The sequence below is a fragment of the Mustelus asterias genome, unplaced genomic scaffold (assembly GCF_964213995.1).
Source record: "Mustelus asterias unplaced genomic scaffold, sMusAst1.hap1.1 HAP1_SCAFFOLD_605, whole genome shotgun sequence".
NCBI classification, from domain to species: Eukaryota; Metazoa; Chordata; class Chondrichthyes; order Carcharhiniformes; family Triakidae; genus Mustelus; species Mustelus asterias.
This window is the reverse complement of record NW_027590555.1, coordinates 130223-148584: the sequence shown is the minus strand read 5'-3', so window position 1 is coordinate 148584 and position 18362 is coordinate 130223. Positions and strand designations below refer to the sequence as shown.

Sequence of the window (18362 nt, the reverse complement as noted above, 5' to 3'; positions counted from 1 at the left end):
GCTTGATCTTGGTTTCAGATAAAGCTCGGCACAACATCGTGGGCCGAAGGGCCTGTTCTGTGCTGTACTGTTCTATGTTCTATGTTCTATGATGGGGACAGTGCAGAGGTGGCTTTACTCTGCATCTAACCCCGTGCTGTACCTGTCCTGGGAGTGTTTGATGGCGGACAGGGTAGAGGGAGCTTTACTCTGCATCTAACCCCGTGCTGTACCTGTCCTGGGAGTGATTGATGGGGACAGTGTACAGGGATCTTTACTCTGTATCTAACCCCGTGCTGTACCTGTCCTGGGAGTGTTTGATGGGGACAGTGTACAGGGAGATTTACTCTGTATCTATCCCCGTGCTGTACCTGTCCTGGGAGTGTTTGATGGGGGACAGTGTAGAGGGTGCTTTACTCTGTATCTATCCCCGTGCTGTACCTGTCCTGGGAGTGTTTCACGGGGGACAGTGTGGAGGGAGCTTTACTCTGTATCTAACCCTGTGCTGTGCCTCCAAATCATTTATATATATTACAAATAGCAAAGGTCCCAGCACTGATCCCTGAGGAACACCACTTGTCACAGCCCTCCATTCAGAAACGCACCCTTCCACTGCTACCCTCTGTCTTCTTTGACCGAGCCAGTTTTGTATCCACTCTGCCAGCTCACCTCTGACCCCATGCGACTTCACCTTCTGTACCAGTCTGCCATGAGGGACCTTGTCAAAGGCCTTACTGAAGTCCATGTGGAGAACATCCACTGCCCTACCCTCATCAATCATTTTCATCACTTCCTCAAAAAACTCGATCGAGTTCGTGAGACACGACCTCCCGTTCACAAAACCATGTTGCCTCTCACTAATACGTCCACTTATTTCCAAGTGGGAATAAATCCTGTCTCGAAGGATCCTCTCCAATAATTTCCCTACCACTGATGTAAGGCTCACCGGCCTGTAATTACCTGGATTATTCTTGCTCCCCTTCTTAAACAAAGGAACAACATTGGCTATTCTCCCAATCCTCTGGGACCTCCCCTGTTCAGTAAGAAGTCTCACAACACCAGGTTAAAGTCTAACAGGTTTATTTGACAGCATGAGTTTTCGGAGCGCTACTCCTTCCTCAGGTAAGTGGGAGTTCTGTTCACAAACAGGGCATATAAAGACACAAACTCAATTACAAGATAATGTTTGGAATGCGAGTCTTTACAGGTAATCAAGTCTTAAAGGTACAGACAATGTGAGTGGAGAGAGGGTTAAGCACAGGTTAAAGAGATGTGTATTGTCTCCAGACAGGACAGTTAGTGAGATTTTGCAAGTCCAGGCAAGTCGTGGGGGTTACAGATAGTGTGACATGAACCCCAATATCTCTTGTCATCCAAGGTTCCCAAAACTTGCCATACTTATCCTTCATCCTGACAGGAATGTGCCGGTCCTGAATCCCTATCGACTCACACTTGAAAGCCTCCCACATGCCAGATGTTGATTTGCCCTCAAACATCTGCCCTCCAACTGGAGGAAAACCAGAAGGTGGGCAGGGGGAGTTGCAAGCTGAATGTGGAACTGTTTACCCCAGAGAACCCTTCGGAACCGAACATGGATTCGCAAGGATGGAGAACCGTGAAACCCTTCTTTGTGTCTCCCATCGCTCTGAGGGAAGCAAACCAGGGGAACATCAAAAGGGGTTCAGGAGGTGAGAGAGCGAGAGATGATGTCCCGACTCCAATAAAGCATGCAGAATCTGCTCCGACTGCAGTCGCTCAGGAGGGTCGACAGGAAGTGACGGAGCAGCAGGTCCTGCTCCTATCCACGGGAAGCTCCAGCCTCACCCAGAGGCTGCTGTTTCTTCCAAAAGGTGCACACAGAGAGCTCGTTAAATTCATTGGCAACATCCCACTGGGAAGGAGTGGCTCGTAAAATTCCAACCACACCGTCTGGGGAAGAGCCGAACCTTCCAGAGCTTTCTGTTAAGAGTGTGCCTCTGTCTACATCAACGGGGACGAAGTAGAAAGGTTCGAGAGCTTCAAGTTTTTAGGTGTCCTGATCGCCAACAACCTGTCCTGGTCCCCCCCCATTGATGCGCGTTATCACACACGAGGCTTGAGATGCTCAGGAAATAAAGGCTTTTATTTGCTGTTACAACGAAGCTACTAATTATATACACGATCCCAGACTGAGGGGTCCCAGACAGAGCAGTCCCAGACAGAGCAGTGACCTTTATACCTCTCCCAGGAGGCGGAGCCCGACTGGGATGTACCACAATAACTATAATACAAGGTGTAACAGCCCAACCCTAACCCCAACAGCAACAAGTAGAACAACCCATCCCTAACCCCAACAGCAACATATATACATACTTGTAGTACTGGCCAGACCCTGGCTCAGTACTATCTAGTGGGAACCAACGATGGTTCACCACACCCATGTCGACACTATAGTTAAGAAAGCCCCACCAACACCTCTACTTTCTCAGAAGACTAAGGAAATTTGGCATGTCAGCTACGACTCATCAACTTTTACAGATGCACCATAGAAAGCATTCTTTCTGGTTGTATCACAGCTTGGTCTGGGCTCCTGCTCTGCCCAAGACCGCAAGGAGCTACTAAAGGTTGTGAATGTAGCCCAATCCATCACGCAAACCAGCCTCCCATCCATTGACTCTGTCTACACTTCCCGCTGCCTCGGGGAAAAGCAGCCAGCATAATCAAGGACCCCACACACCCCGGACATTCTCTCTTCCACCTTCTTCCGTCGGGAAAAAGATACAAAAGTCTGAGGTCACGTACCGACCGACTCAAGAACAGCTTCTTCCCTGCTGCTGTCAGACTTTTGAATGGACCTACCTTGCATTAAGTTGATCTTTCTCTACACCCTAGCTATGACTGTAACATTACATTCTGCACTCTCTCCTTTCCTTCTCTATGAACAGTATGCTTTGTGGGGGGGGAGACTGTGCCACCTCTCTGGATTGGTTCCACGATGGTCAAAGTTATAATTAAACGCTGTGATATGCAGAGATGTGTTCCACTGATTTTAGCCTTCCTCGAGAGCGGGCGGGAAAGTGGAGCTGAGTCCATGAAAAGATCAGCCATGATCTTATTAAATGGCGGAGCAGGCTCGAGGGGCCAGATGGCCTACTCCTGCTCCTAGTTCTTATGTTCTTATGAACCCGAGTGGAGCTTATAGTCCAAGATTTACGGTCACTCCAATTCACAACCTGAAATTCTCCACTCTGCCCAGATACTGATGACTCATGGACCAATCTGAGTTCTGATTGGCTGCCCTGAGTTGAGGCTCAGTCTTGCTGGAAGGTATTTGGGGCTGGAATGAGACCCTTCAGCCCATCCTGCCCCTGCCAGTCACCAAGTTCTATCTTTAATAGCCCCATTTCCCAGCACTTGGTTTGCAGCCTTGTACACTACAGCGTTTGAAGTGCTCATCTAAACACTTCCTCACGGGTGTGAGAGTTTCCTCCGCCTCTCCCACCCTTTCAGGCAGCGAGTTCCAGATTCCCACCACCCTCTGGGTGAAAATGTTCCTCCTTCAATCCCCTCGAAATCTCCAGCCCCTCACCATAAATCACCGGGAGAGGTCCCAGTCTCTCCTGGATCCGGGATCACCTGTCCTGTCACCGGGGGAGGTCCCAGTCTCTCCGGGATCTGGGATCACCCGTCCTGTCACTGGGAGAGGTCCCAGTCTCTCCGGGATCCCGAGTCACTCTCCCTGTTACCGGGAGAGGTCCCAGTCTCTCCAGGATCCGGAGTCACTCGCCCTGTTCCCGGGAGAGGTCCCAGTCTCTCCAGGATCCGGGATCACTCTCCCTGTTCCCGGGAGAGGTCCCAGTCTCTCCGGGATCCGGGATCACCCGTCCTGTCACCGGGAGAGATCCCAGTCTCTCCGGGATCCAGGATCACACGTCCTGTCACCGGGAGAGGTCCCAGTCTCTCCTGGATCCAGGATCACCTGTCCTGTCACCGGGAGAGGTCCCAGTCTCTCCGGGATCCGGAGTCACTCTCCCTGTCACGGGGAGAGGTCCCAGTCTCTCCGGGATCCGGGATCACCCGTCCTGTCACCGGGAGAGGTCCCAGTCTCTCCGGGATCCAGGATCGCTCTCCCTGTCACGGGGAGAGGTCCCAGTCTCTCCGGGATCCGGGATCACCCGTCCTGTCACCGGGAGAGGTCCCAGTCTCTCCGGGATCCGGGATCACCCGTCCTGTCACCGGGAGAGGTCCCAGTCTCTCCGGGATCCGGGATCGCTCTCCCTGTTCCCGGGAGAGGTCCCAGTCTCTCCGGGATCCGGGATCACCCATCCTGTCACCGGGAGAGGTCCCAGTCTCTCCGGGATCCGGGATCGCTCCCCCTGTTCCCGGGAGAGGTCCCAGTCTCTCCGGGATCCGGGATCACCTGTCCTGTCTCCGGGAGAGGTCCCAGTCTCTCCAGGATCCGGGATCACTCTCCCTGTTCCCGGGAGAGATCCCAGTCTCTCCGGGATCCGGGATCGCTCTCCCTGTTCCCGGGAGAGGTCCCAGTCTCTCCGGGAGTTCCAGGTGGGCGGTTTGAGGTGGGCACTGCCTCACTGTGCCGAGACCCCGGTGGGGGTGGCGGGGGAGGGGTCGGGGGGGAGGGGAGCGGGTGCTGCAATGTGCTCTGAGCACCGCTCCCCTCCCCCCCGTCCCCCAGCCCCGGTGTATCTCCTTCGCTCCCGATCTGTAGTGGAACAAACTCACCCTTTGCCGGTCGCTGGCTGCTTGCTGTTGCTCTGCTGATTTTCCCAATGCGTCGCCGCTGTCCCATTTCGGCCTGGGGTTGTGACTTGGCTGGTGGGTCTGTGTTGACTCACTGTGTGGCTGATTCACTGGCTGCTGGGAGCTGTCGCTCTCTGGCTCAGAGTTTACTGTCCTTAAAGTGAGTCTCTCACTCAGCCATTTCCCACTCAGACACTTTGCTGTGTCTCTGGAGTCACGCGGAGGCCCGGAGCGGGGATAGGACAGCAGATTTCCTTCCCTAAAGGACAACTTTACAAAGACCAACGTAGGAAAGATGTACCGGCATCGGAGGCAGTCCAGAGTAGCTTGATCCGGGTATGGAGAGACTTTCCCACCAGGAGATGTTGGGCTCGATTTTATCAAAACTTTGTGTCCGTTTTCGGGCGCGAAATCGTGGTAAGTTGGACGTCGGGCCTATACCGCGATCTGCGCCCGATTCCGAGCAGATCGCGTCTTTACCAACCCGATTCGGACATGCATTTAAATCGACTTAATGAACTGCGTGCCCAATTCTACCGCCAAATCCCACTTTACCACCGCGTGGCCCAATCCGAATGCGCACTGAGATGATGTTCCTTGAGTTTGCATTGAACTTCTTGGAACACTGGAGCAGGACAAGAACAGGAAGGTCAGAGTAGGAGCAAAGCGACCTGCTAAATAAAAATCCGAAGCAGATTTCTATTCTGCAGGGGAACCTCCGAAGCCCTCTCTGCCCTTGAGAAGTCACCATCCTCCTCGACCATCCTTCGCGGACCCCCCCCCGCTAACCACCCCGGCAGACCCACCCCCGGGATCGGACCCCCCTGGGAGGCAGGCCCCCCTCGGCAGAGTACACCCCCAACCTACCTCGATCGCTGGTCTTCCTCCACCATCCTTCCGACCTGCAGTCCTTTGAGAGCCTGCAGCACCTTCCTGGCCTTCCGCTGGCGTCCACCGGAGAGGGGGCGGGGGGGGCGGCGGGGGGTGGGGGGGCGGGGGGGCTCAGATGGATCTCTGGTTGGGGGGGGGAGGATGGACTTGGGAGAAACTTGCAAACTGAAAATAATGTAGCATCTGGTTTGTGCTGCCCAATTATCTATGGGAAAGGTAATTAAACGACAGTTTCCGAGTGAGCAATTAGTGACCTGGATCCCCCATCCATATTTTGAAATATTTTCCCAAATTTTTGACTGTCAGGTTTCTAGTTCCTGCGATTATAATTTTGACATTATCTTCCAAAGGGAATTCCTCTAATTCTGTGCAATGTTCAGATGAAAACAAGATGAAAGAAAGGATCCAAGGCTGCTCCAGAGGCAGATTAGCTGCAGCCAATGTTGCCCATGCAAATCACATTCACAATCGGGGCACGTCTGCCATGGAATGTGGGAGAAGAGTTGCCAATACAAACTTCTTTTCACTATGGTTGATTTCCCAGATTTAGTAATCTCCTTGAATCTTATTTCCAACCAAGTTCCACCACGGGGACAATTCTTCCAGGTGGGCGTGTGACGTCTCATCCCCTGGGGGGGCGGGGGGAGGGGAGGGGGTCTGACATCTCATCCCCTGGGTGGGGGGGCGGGGGGAGGGGAGGGGGTGTGACGTCTCATCCCCTGGGTGGGGGGGCGGGGGGAGGGGAGGGGGTGTGACATATCATCCCCTGGGGATGGGAGGGGGTGTGACCCCTCATCCTCTGGTCGGGGGGGTTCCGCTGCGTGTCTGCGGCCGATCCCTCCTGGCACCATCACTGGTTCACTACCCGCCCCAGATTACTCTTCCCTGCAGGTGTGAGAGAGCGGGAGAGATGCTGCGGCTGGTAGTGAACCAGTGATGGTGCCGGGAGGGACCGGCCGCAGACAGGCAGCGGAATCCCCCCGACCAGAGGATGAGTCGTCACCCCACCTCTCCTCCGACCCCCCTGACCCCCAGGGGATGAGACATCACACTCCCTCTCCTCCCACCCCCCTCCCGCCCCAAGGGGATGAGATGTCGCAACCCCCTCTCCTCTCACCCTCCCGCCCCAAGGGAATGATCGGTCACACCCCCTCTCCTCCCCTCCCGCCCCAAGGGGATGATCGGTCACACCCCCTCTCCTCCTCCCACCCCCCTCCCGCCCCGACCAGAGGATGACCTGGGTCAGGGAGCCGTTGCAGTCTCTGACTCCACTCTTCGGAAGCTGCAGCGGCGACTTCAGACTTTTATTTTGCAGGTCGGTAACAGCGCGGACGCGGATCGGGCCGGAAGACGGTAAAGTGGGATTTGGCGGTAGAATTGGGCGCACGGTTCATTAAGTCGATTTAAATGTATGCAAATGCATTTAAATCGTCAGGCCGCCCGATTCGGGCGCGCACCGGACCCGCGCCCGAATCGGGTGTCGGTAAAGCCGCGATCTGCTCGGAATCGGGTGCAGATCGCGGTATAGGCCCAATGCCCAACTTTACTGCGATTTCGCACCTGAAAACGGGTGCGAAGTTTTGGTTAAAATCGGGCCCTGAGACTCAAAATGGTAAAATTCCCCCCATAGAGTCATCGAGGTTTACAGCATGGAAACAGGCCCTTCGGCCCAACTTGTCCATGCCGCCCCTTTTATTTAACCCCTAAACTAATCCCAATTCCCCACATTTGGCCCATATCCCTCTATACCCATCGTACCCATGTAACTGTCTAAATGCTTTTTAAAAGACAAAATTGTACCCGCCTCTACTACTGCCTCTGGCAGCTTGTCCCAGACACTCACCACCCTCTGTGTGAAAAAATTGCCCCTCTGGACCCTTTTGTATCTCTCCCCTCTCACCTTAAACCTATCCCCTCTAGTTTTAGACTCCCCTACCTTTGGGAAAAGATATTGACTATCTAGCTGATCTGCGTCCCTCATTATTTTATAGACCTCTATAAGATCACCCCTCAGCCTCCTACGCTCCAGAGAAAAAAGTCCCAGTCTATCCAGCCTCTCCTTATAACTCAATCCATCAAGTCCCAGTAGCGTCCTGGGACAGTGAGGCTGGGGAGGTGCAGGGACTGAGAGCAGGGTGACCCCCAGGCAGCTGAGGGCATGGCCCCCTCCAATGATGGAGCAATTATACTTGGGGGAAACCTGTCGAGGCTGCTTTCAGTTTCAGAATGAACCGTTTGACTTTTGGACCTGTTTTTGGAAACTCCCTGCTGCCCTGCACTGCATAAATAGCTCAGCAGAAACGCTCCTGAACAGAGGCAGCACGGAGACAGAGGCAGCGAGATTGACCCGTTCCACACCCAGACCAAACCGACCTGAGAGATGGCAACGAGCGTTCAAAACCCTATCCGAGAGAAACTCCAGCCGTCTGTGAGTCACACGGCAGAATTGGGAGCGGGAGGGGGCAGAGTGGGATTGCAACGCTGCCTTTTATCAGCTTATTGTGCTGTGAATCCTCTGGGAGCGGCTGGAGTGGGGCGTCTGGATGTGAGAGTGAGTTAAACACTCACTGGGAAGGTCCCTCCTCCCGCCCCCACTGCCCCGAATCAATCTGCAGTCCCGACAGAGCGAGCAGCGAGGCTGAGAGAGCGAGAGAGAAAGTGGGATCGCTCCCCCGGGAGCTCCCACGGTTCAGGGGGAGATTGAATCGAGGCGCTCAGAATCACAAAATGTTGGGGATCGGGATGGTGGGCGGTTGTGGGGGGGGGGGTTTCTGCTGCCGTCATTTATTTGATTAATTTACACCTGGGAACACTGTGAACAGTTTTGGTCTCCTTATGGAAGGAACGATATCCTGGCATTGGAGGCAGTCCAGAGAAGGTTCACTGGGTCACTCCCGGGTATGGAGGGAACCTCTTGTCAGAGGTTGAGTAGGTTGGGGTCTGTCCTCCTTGGAGTTTAGAAGGATAAAAGGCGACCTTATTGAGACATATTGGCTGGAATGTCACCGTCCTGTCCACGGGAATGGTAGCGGACAGGGAAGAAACACAGAAAGGAGCATCGACCTCGGGCAGAATATTCCGGTCTTGGAGCGAATGTGGTTGGAACATCCCACCTGTTGTTGTCCCCCTTTGTGGGAGAGTCTGGGAGCAGAGGGAATAATCTCAGAGTGAGGGGGTTGGAGATGGGGAGGAATTTCCTCTCTCCAAGGGGAGGGAATGTGTGGAATTCTTTCCCACAGAGGGCTGCCGAGGCTGGGGCGTTCCAGGCGAAGAAAGATTGTTCATCAGTAAGGGAATTGAGAGGATAAAGCCAGAGTCTGGAGTACAGGATTATCAGATCAGTCTCTGGGTGGTGTACAAGACTCGATGGGCTGAATGGCCTGCTTCTGCTCCTATGGCTTACGGTCTTGTGGTTTCTTTGTGTCTCACAGGGTTCTGTCACGGTTGATGCGCCAGCCAGCGGGCAGTGTGCCAACCGAGGGGCCAAGAGCTTCTCCAACTCCCAGCTGGAGTTCCAGGCTGACTTGCTCAGTGTTTCAAAGCCAATACCCCTGACACTGATGGGCTGTGGTGGAGGGAGTTGGCAACTGGAGGTGAGCAAGGAGACCAGCGTCAGGGAGCTACAAGTCATGGTGGCGGAGAGGAGTGGTGTTCCTGCCGACAAACAGGTGCTCTACCTGAACAACCAGATCCTGGTGGAAGGGAAGGTCCTGAGCCAATATTCCCCGAAGAGCAAGATGATCCTGATGCTGGTCCACAAGGTGTATGAAGGCTGATTATCTTCCAGCGCCTCGCCCACGGGGGATTGAGAGGGCACTGGGGGCAGACATCACCATAGAAATAATCAATCAGGCTGATTTACCATTGAGGCTTCTCCCAGCTGGAGGTGCCCTCACACTGATTTATGTTCTGTAATCTCGCTGAATAAAGGTTGTGCAGAGTGATGCAAAACTGACAGCTCTCTGAGAAATAATTCACATCGCGAGCAGCAGCGGGGACGGGGGCGAGCGAGAGGGGGGTAAATAATTATTAATAATATACTGGGGGGGTGAGTGAGTGAGGGGGGTAAATAATTATTAATAATATACTGGGGGTGAGTGAGTGAGGGGGGTAAATAATTATTAATAATATACTGGGGTGAGTGAGTGAGGGGGGTAAATAATTATTAATAATATACTGCGGGTGAGTGAGTGAGGGGGGTAAATAATTATTAATAATATACTGGGGTGAGTGAGGGGGGAAAATAATTATTAATAATATACTGGGGGTGTGAGGGGGTAAATAATTATTAATAATATACTGGGGGTGAGTGAGTGAGGGGGTAAATAATTATTAATAATATACTGGGGGTGAGTGAGTGAGGGGGGTAAATAATTATTAATAATATACTGGGGGTGAGTGAGGGGGTAAATAATTATTAATAATATACTGGGGTGAGTGAGGGGGGAAAATAATTATTAATAATATACTGGGGGTGTGAGGGGGTAAATAATTATTAATAATATACTGGGGGTGAGTGAGTGAGGGGGTAAATAATTATTAATAATATACTGGGGGTGAGTGAGTGAGGGGGGTAAATAATTATTAATACTATACTGGGGGTGAGTGAGTGAGGTGGTAAATAATTATTAATAATATACTGGGGGTGTGAGGGGGTAAATAATTATTAATAATATACTGGGGGTGTGAGGGGGTAAATAATTATTAATAATATACTGGGGGGGTGAGTGAGGGGGTAAATAATTATTAATAAGATACTGCGGGTGAGTGAGTAAATAATTATTAATAATATACTGGGGGTGAGTGAGTGAGGGGGGTAAATAATTATTAATAATATACTGGGGGTGAGTGAGTGAGGTGGTAAATAATTATTAATAATATACTGGGGGTGAGTGAGGGGGTAAATAATTATTAACAATATGCTGGGGGTGTGAGTGAGTGAGGGGGTAAATAATTATTAATAAGATACTGGGGGTGAGTGATTGAGGGGTTAAATAATTATTAATAATATACTGGGGGTGAGTGAGTGAGGGGGTAAATAATTATTAATAAGATAGGGGGGTGAGTGATTGAGGGGGGAAATAATTATTAATAATATACTGGGGGTGTGAGTGAGGGGGTAAATAATAATTAATAAGATACTGGGGGCGAGCGAGAGAGGGGTAAATAATTATTAATAATATATTGGGGGTGAGTGAGGGGGTAAATAATTATTAATAATATACTGGGGGGGTGAGGGGGTAGATAATTATTAATAATATACTGGGGGGGGTGAGGGGGTAGATAATTATTAATAAGATACTGGGGGTGAGTGAGGGGGTAAATAATTATTAATATACTGGGGGTGAGTGAGTGAGGGGGTAAATAATTATTACTAATATACTGGGGGGTGAGTGAGGGGGTAAATAATTATGAATAATATACTGGGGGTGAGTGAGTGAGGGGGTAAATAATTATTAATAAGATACTGGGGGTGAGTGAGTGAGGGGGTAAAAATTAATAAGATACTGGGGCGAGCGAGAGAGAGGTAAATAGTTATTAATAATATACTGGGGGTGAGTGAGTGAGGGGGTAAATAATTATTAATAATACACTGGGGGTGAGTGAGTGAGGGGGTAAATAATTATTAGTAATATACTGGGGGTGAGTGAGGGGTAAATAATTATTAATAATATACTGGGGGTGAGTGAGGGGTAAATAATTATTAATAATATACTGGGGGTGAGTGAGTGAGGGGATAAATAATTATTAATAATATACAGGGGGTGAGTGAGTGAGGGGGTAAATATTTATTAATTATATACTGGGGTGGGTGAGTGAGGGGGTAAATAATTATTAATAATATACTGGGGGTGAGTGAGTGAGGGGGTAAATAATTAATAATAATAGACTGGGGGGGTGAGTGAGGGGGTAATTAATTATGAATAATATATTGGGGGTGAGTGAGGGGTAAATAATTATTAATAATATACTGGGGGTGAGTGAGTGAGGGGGTAAATAATTATGAATAATATACTGGGGGTGAGTGAGGGGGTAAATAATTATTAATAAGATACTGGGGGGGTGAGGGGGTAAATAATTATTAATAATATACTGGGGGTGAGTGAGGGGGTAAATAATTATTAATAATATACTGGGGGTGAGTGAGGGTAAATAATTATTAATAAGATACTGGGGGTGAGTGAGGGGGTAAATAATTATTAATAAGATACTGGGGGTGAGTGAAGGGGTAAATAATTATTAATAATATACTGGAAGTGGGCAGCAAAGGAGTCTGAGAAGGGTTTTTATTTTAACTTTAAAAGTCAGTTACCTGGGTGGTTCCCCCTCATTGATCCACTGGAGCAAGCTGAGAGGGGTGATTGAAAAGCAGCAGTGCTGGTAAGAGATTAATTGGATTAATTGAATTGTTTATTTATTTAATTAGTCAGCTAGTGTGTGTATTTTTTTGGCCTTTACTTTAACAGCAGTTTTTCAAGTTTAAAGTGAAAACTAGAAGTGGGCAGCAAAGGAGTCTGAGAAGGGTTTTTATTTTAACTTTAAAAGTCAGTTACCTGGGTGGTTCCCCCTCAGTAGTAGTTTTTTTTTCTCTCGGGCCCCTAGCCCTATAAATTGGTGCAGAGGAGATACCCGATCCTCTACACTGGTAGAGGATCCCACCCTTCCATCCTCCTCTAACCTAATTATAAGTGTGGGGAAGTTTTTTGTTTTCTTTTTTTCTTGCTGGTAATGGCTTCAGGGATGGCAGTTCAGGCAGTATGCTGCATCTCCTGTGGGATGTATGTGGTGAGGAAATCCAGTAGTGTTTCAGGAGATTTTAGTTGTAAGAAGTGCATTAGATTGCAGCTTCTGGAGGAGCGTGTAAAGGAGCTGGAGGGGGAGGTAGAGGAACTCCGCATAATTCGGGAGGCGGAGGTGGAAGTTGATAGGAGTTATAGAGAAATAGTAACTCCTAGAAATGAGGCTTGGGTCAATGCCAGGAGGAGGGGTAAGAAGCAATCGGGAAGACAATCCCCTGGGGCGGTTCCCCTCCATAATAGGTTTTCGGTGCTGGAGGCTACAGTTGAGGAGGAATCAACTGAGCATAGAGAGCAGATCTCTGGGGGTGAGCCGAGTGAGAAAGCTCAGGTGGTTAGGGGCTGTAAAAGACTGGGCCTTGTGATTGGGGACTCCACAATTAAGGGGACAGATAGGAGGGTCGGAACTAAAGGTAGGGACTCAGGGTTGGTGTGTTGCCTACCAGGGGCTGGGGTCCGGGATGTGTCTGACAGGGTATTCAGGACTCTTAGGGGGGAGGGAGATAAACCACAAGTTATTGTACATGTGGGGACACACGACATAGGGAGGATAGGGGAAGGGGATATTAGGCAGGGATTTATGGAGTTGGGGTGGAAACTAAAGGCCAAGACTGACAGAGTGGTTATCTCTGGACTCTTGCCTGTACCACGGGATAGTTTAGAGAGGAATAGGGAGAGGGAAGGTTTGAATTCATGGCTGAGGGGATGGTGCAGGAGGGAGGGGTTCAGGTACTTAAACAATTGGGGCTCGTACTGGGGAAGGTGTGACCTCTATGAGAAGGATGGTCTACACCTTAATCAGAAGGGGACCAATATCCTGGGGGGTAAATTTGCTAAGGCCATGCAGGGAGGTTTAAACTGATTCGGGGGCGGGGAGGGATCCTGAGTAGTGGGGCTGAAAGTGAGGGATGCATGGATGGGGACTGCAATGCACGGCATTGCAGAGGTGGGGTGGAGCAGGGTTTGAAATGTGTATACTTCAATGCCAGGAGTATTCGCAATAAAGTGGGTGAACTTGCAGCGTGGATCAGTACCTGGGACTTCGATGTTGTGGCTATTTCAGAGACATGGATAGAGCAGGGGCAGGAATGGATGCTGCAGGTCCCGGGGTTCAAATGTTTTAGTCGAAGTAGGGAAGGAGGTAGAAGAGGGGGAGGGGTAGCATTATTGGTCAGAGATTGTATCACAGTGTCAGAGAGGAGGTTTGATGAGGACTTATCTGTTGAGGTAGTATGGGCGGAGATTAGAAATAGGAGAGGAGAGGTCACCCTGTTGGGAGTCTTTTATAGACCTCCTAAAAGTTCTAGAGAGGTTGAGGAAAGGATTGCGGAGTCAATCCTGCTTAGGAGTGAAAGTAATAGGGCAATTGTTATGGGGGATTTTAACTTGACTAATATTGACTGGAATTGTTATAGCTCTAGCTCGTTAGAGGGGTCAGTTTTTGTTCAAAGCGTGCAGGAAGGTTTTTTGACTCAGTATGTAGACAGGCCAACTAGAGGTGAGGCTATATTGGATCTGGTGCTGGGAAATGAGCCAGACCAGGTGCTAGACTTGGAAGTTGGTGTGCATTTTGGTGATAGTGACCACAATTCGGTTACGTTCACTTTAGTGATGGAAAGGGATAGGCATGAACCTCGGGCCAGTGGTTTTAGCTGGGGGAAGGGTAATTATGAGGCTATTAGGAGAGAATTAGGAAACATAGGTTGGACTAGGAGATTACAGGGACTGGGAACGTCCGACATGTGGAGTTTTTTCAAGGAGCAGCTACTGCGAGTCTGTGATAGGTATGTCCCTGTCAGGCAAGGAGGAATTGGTAGGGCTAGGGAACCGTGGTGCACCAAAAAAGTTTCTTTGTTGGTTAAAAAGAAAAAGGAGGCTTATGTTCGGATGAGACGTGAGCACTCGGGTAGTGCACTAGAAAGCTTTAGATTGGCTAAGAGGGAGTTGAAGAGCGAGCTTAGAAGGGCTAAAAGGGGACATGAGAAGACTTTGGCGGATAGGGTTAAAGAGAATCCTAAGGCGTTCTATAGGTATGTCAAGAACAGAAGGTTGGTTAGGGCAAGTTTAGGGCCAGTTATAGATGGCAGAGGGAAGTTATGTGTGGAACCGGAGGAGATTGGTGAAGCATTGAACCAATATTTCTCTTCGGTGTTCACGCAAGGGGACATGAATATAGCTGAGGAGGACACTGGGTTGCAAGGGAGTAGAATAGACAGTATTACAGTTGATAAGGAGGATGTGCAGGATATTCTGGAGGGTCTGAAAATAGATAAATCCCCTGGTCCGGATGGGATTTATCCAAGGATTCTCTGGGAGGCAAGAGAAGTGATTGCAGAGCCTCTGGCTCTGATCTTCAGGTCGTCGTTGGCCTCTGGTATAGTACCAGAAGATTGGAGGTTAGCGAATGTTGTCCCATTGTTTAAGAAGGGGAACAGAGACTTCCCCGGGAATTATAGACCGGTGAGTCTCACTTCTGTTGTCGGCAAGATGTTGGAAAAAATTATAAGGGATAGGATTTATAGTTATTTGGAGAGTAATGAATTGATAGGTGATAGTCAGCATGGTTTTGTGGCAGGTAGGTCGTGCCTTACTAACCTTATTGAGTTTTTTGAGAAAGTGACCAAGGAGGTGGATGGGGGCAAGGCAGTGGACGTGGTATATATGGATTTTAGTAAGGCGTTTGATAAGGTTCACCATGGTAGGCTTCTGCAGAAAATGCAGATGTATGGGATTGGGGGTGATCTAGGAAATTGGATCAGGAATTGGCTAGCGGATAGGAAACAGAGGGTGGTGGTTGATAGTAAATATTCATCATGGAGTGCGGTTACAAGTGGTGTACCTCAGGGATCTGTTTTGGGGCCACTGCTGTTTGTAATATTTATTAATGATCTGGATGAGGGTATAATTGGGTGGATTAGCAAATTTGCTGATGACACCAAAGTCGGTGGTGTGGTAGACAGTGAGGAAGGGTGTCGTAGTTTGCAGGAAGACTTAGACAGGTTGCAAAGTTGGGCCGAGAGGTGGCGGATGGAGTTTAATGCGGAGAAGTGTGAGGTAATTCACTTTGGTAGGAATAACAGATGTGTTGAGTATAGGGCTAACGGGAGGACTTTGAATAGTGTGGAGGAGCAGAGGGATCTAGGTGTATGTGTGCATAGATCCCTGAAAGTTGGGAATCAAGTAGATAAGGTTGTTAAGAAGGCATATGGTGTCTTGGCGTTTATTGGTAGGGGGATTGAATTTAGGAGTCGTAGCGTTATGTTGCAACTGTACACAACTCTGGTGCGGCCGCACTTGGAGTACTGTGTGCAGTTCTGGTCCCCACATTACAGGAAGGATGTGGAGGCTTTGGAGAGGGTGCAGAGGAGGTTTACCAGGATGTTGCCTGGTATGGAGGGGAGATCCTATGAGGAGAGGCTGAGGGATTTGGGATTGTTTTCGCTGGAAAGGCGGCGGCTAAGAGGGGATCTTATTGAAACATATAAGATGATTAGAGGTTTAGATAGGGTGGATAGTGATAGCCTTTTTCCTCTGATGGAGAAATCCAGCACGAGGGGGCATGGCTTTAAATTGAGGGGGGGTAGTTATAGAACCGATGTCAGGGGTAGGTTCTTTACCCAGAGGGTGGTGAGGGATTGGAATGCCCTGCCAGCATCAGTAGTAAATGCGCCTAGTTTGGGGGCGTTTAAGAGATCCGTAGATAGGTTCATGGACGAAAAGAAATTGGTTTAGGTTGGAGGGTCACAGTTTTTTTTTAACTGGTCGGTGCAACATCGTGGGCCGAAGGGCCTGTTCTGCGCTGTAATGTTCTATGTTCTATGTTCTATGTTCTATGGGGGTGAGTGAGTGAGGGGATAAATAATTATTAATAATATACTGGGGGTGAGTGAGGGGGTAAATAATTATTAATAATATACTGGGGGTGAGTGAGTGAGTGAGGGGGTAAATAATTATTAATAATATACTGGGGGTGAGTGAGTGAGTGAGGGGGTAAATAATTATTAATAAGATACTGGGGGTGAGTGAGTGAGGGGATAAATAATTATTAATAATATACAGGGGGTGAGTGAGTGAGGGGGTAAATATTTATTAATAATATACTTCGGATGAGTGAGTGAGGGGGTAAATAATTATTAATAATATACTGGGGGTGAGTGAGGGGGTAAATAATTATTAATAATATACTGGGGATGAGTGAGTGAGGGGGTAAATAATAATTAATAATATACTGGGGGCGAGCGAGAGAGGGGTAAATAATTATTAATAATATACTGGGGGTGAGTGAGTGAGGGGGTAAATAATAATTAATAATATACTGGGGGCGAGCGAGAGAGGGGTAAATAATTATTAATAATATACTGGGGGGGTGAGTAAGGGGGTAAATAATTATTAAGAAGATACTGGGGGTGAGTGAGTGAGGGGGTAAATAATTATTAATATACTGGGGGGGTGAGTGAGGGGGTAAATAATTATGAATACTATACTGGGGGTGAGCGAGGGGTAAATAATTATTAATAATATACTGGGCGTGAGTGAGGGGGTAAATAATTATTAATAATATACTGGGGGTGAGTGAGTGAGGGGGTAAATAACTATTAATAAGATACTGGGGGTGAGTGAGTGAGGGGTAAATAATTATTAATAATAAACTGGGGGTGAGTGAGTGAGGGGGTAAATAATTATTCATAATATACTGGGGGTGAATGAGTGAGGGGGTAAATAATTATTAATAATATACTGGGGGGGTGAGTGAGGGGGTAAATAATTATTAATAATATACTGGGGGTGAGTGAGGGGGTAAATAATTATTAATAATATACTAGGGTCGAGCGAGAGAGGGGTAAATAATTATTAATAATATACTGGGGGTAAGTGAGTGAGGGGGTAAATAATTATTAATAATATACTGGGGGTGAGTGAGTGAGGGGGTAAATAATTATTAATAATATACTGGGGGGGTGAGTGAGGGGGTAAATAATTATTAATAATATATTGGGGGTGAGTGAGTGAGGGGGTAAATAATTATTAATAATATACTGGGGGTGAGTGAGTGAGGGGGTAAATAATTATTTATAATATACAGGGGGTAGGTGAGTGAGGGGGTAAATAATTATTAATAATATACTGGGGTGAGTGAGTGAGGGGGTAAATATTTATTAATAATATACTGGGGGTGAGTGAGGGGGTAAGTAATTATTAATAATATACTGGGGGTGAGTGAGTGAGGGGGTAAATAATAATTAATAATATACTGGGGGTGAGTGAGTGAGGGGGTAAATAATTATTAATAAGATACTGGGGGTGTGTGAGGGCGTAAATAATTATTAATAATATACTGGGGGTGAGTGAGTGAGGGGGTAAATAATTATTAATAATATACTGGGGTGAGTGAGTGAGGGGGTAAATAATTATCAATAATATACTGGGGGTGAGTGAGTGAGGGGGTAAATAATTATTAACAATATGCTGGGGGTGTGAGTGAGTGAGGGGGTAAATAATTATTAATAAGATACTGGGGGTGAGTGAGTAAATAATTATTAATAATATACTGGGGGTGAGTGAGTGAAGGGGTAAATAATTATTAATAATATACTGGGGGTGGGTGAGTGAGGGGGTAAATAATTATTAATAATATACTGGGGGTGAGTGAGTGAGGGGGTAAATAATTATTAATAATATACTGGGGGTGAGTGAGTGAGGGGGTAAATAATTATTAATAATATACTGGGGGTGAGTGAGTGAGGGGGTAAATAATTATTAATAATATACTGGGGGGATGTGGGTGAGTGAGGGGGTAAATAACTATTAATAATATACTGGGGGTGAGTGAGTGAGGGGGTAAATAATTATTAATAATATACTGGGGGTGAGTGAGTGAGGGGGTAAATAATTATTAATAATATACTGGGGGGATGTGGGTGAGTGAGGGGGTAAATAACTATTAATAATATACTG

General features: G+C 48.3%; 1 protein-coding gene across 1 annotated transcript; it reads left to right on the top strand.

Moving 5' to 3' along the window:
• Window positions 1–7713: 7713 nt before the first annotated feature.
• Window positions 7714–9565, top strand: LOC144487133 (ubiquitin D-like). Its single transcript, XM_078205191.1, has 2 exons — window positions 7714–8038; window positions 9042–9565. The coding sequence occupies exons 1-2, from the start codon at window positions 7991–7993 to the stop codon at window positions 9384–9386; spliced, it is 393 nt and encodes a 130-aa protein (XP_078061317.1). The 5' UTR covers window positions 7714–7990; the 3' UTR covers window positions 9387–9565.
• The last annotated feature ends 8797 nt before the right edge of the window (window positions 9566–18362 follow it).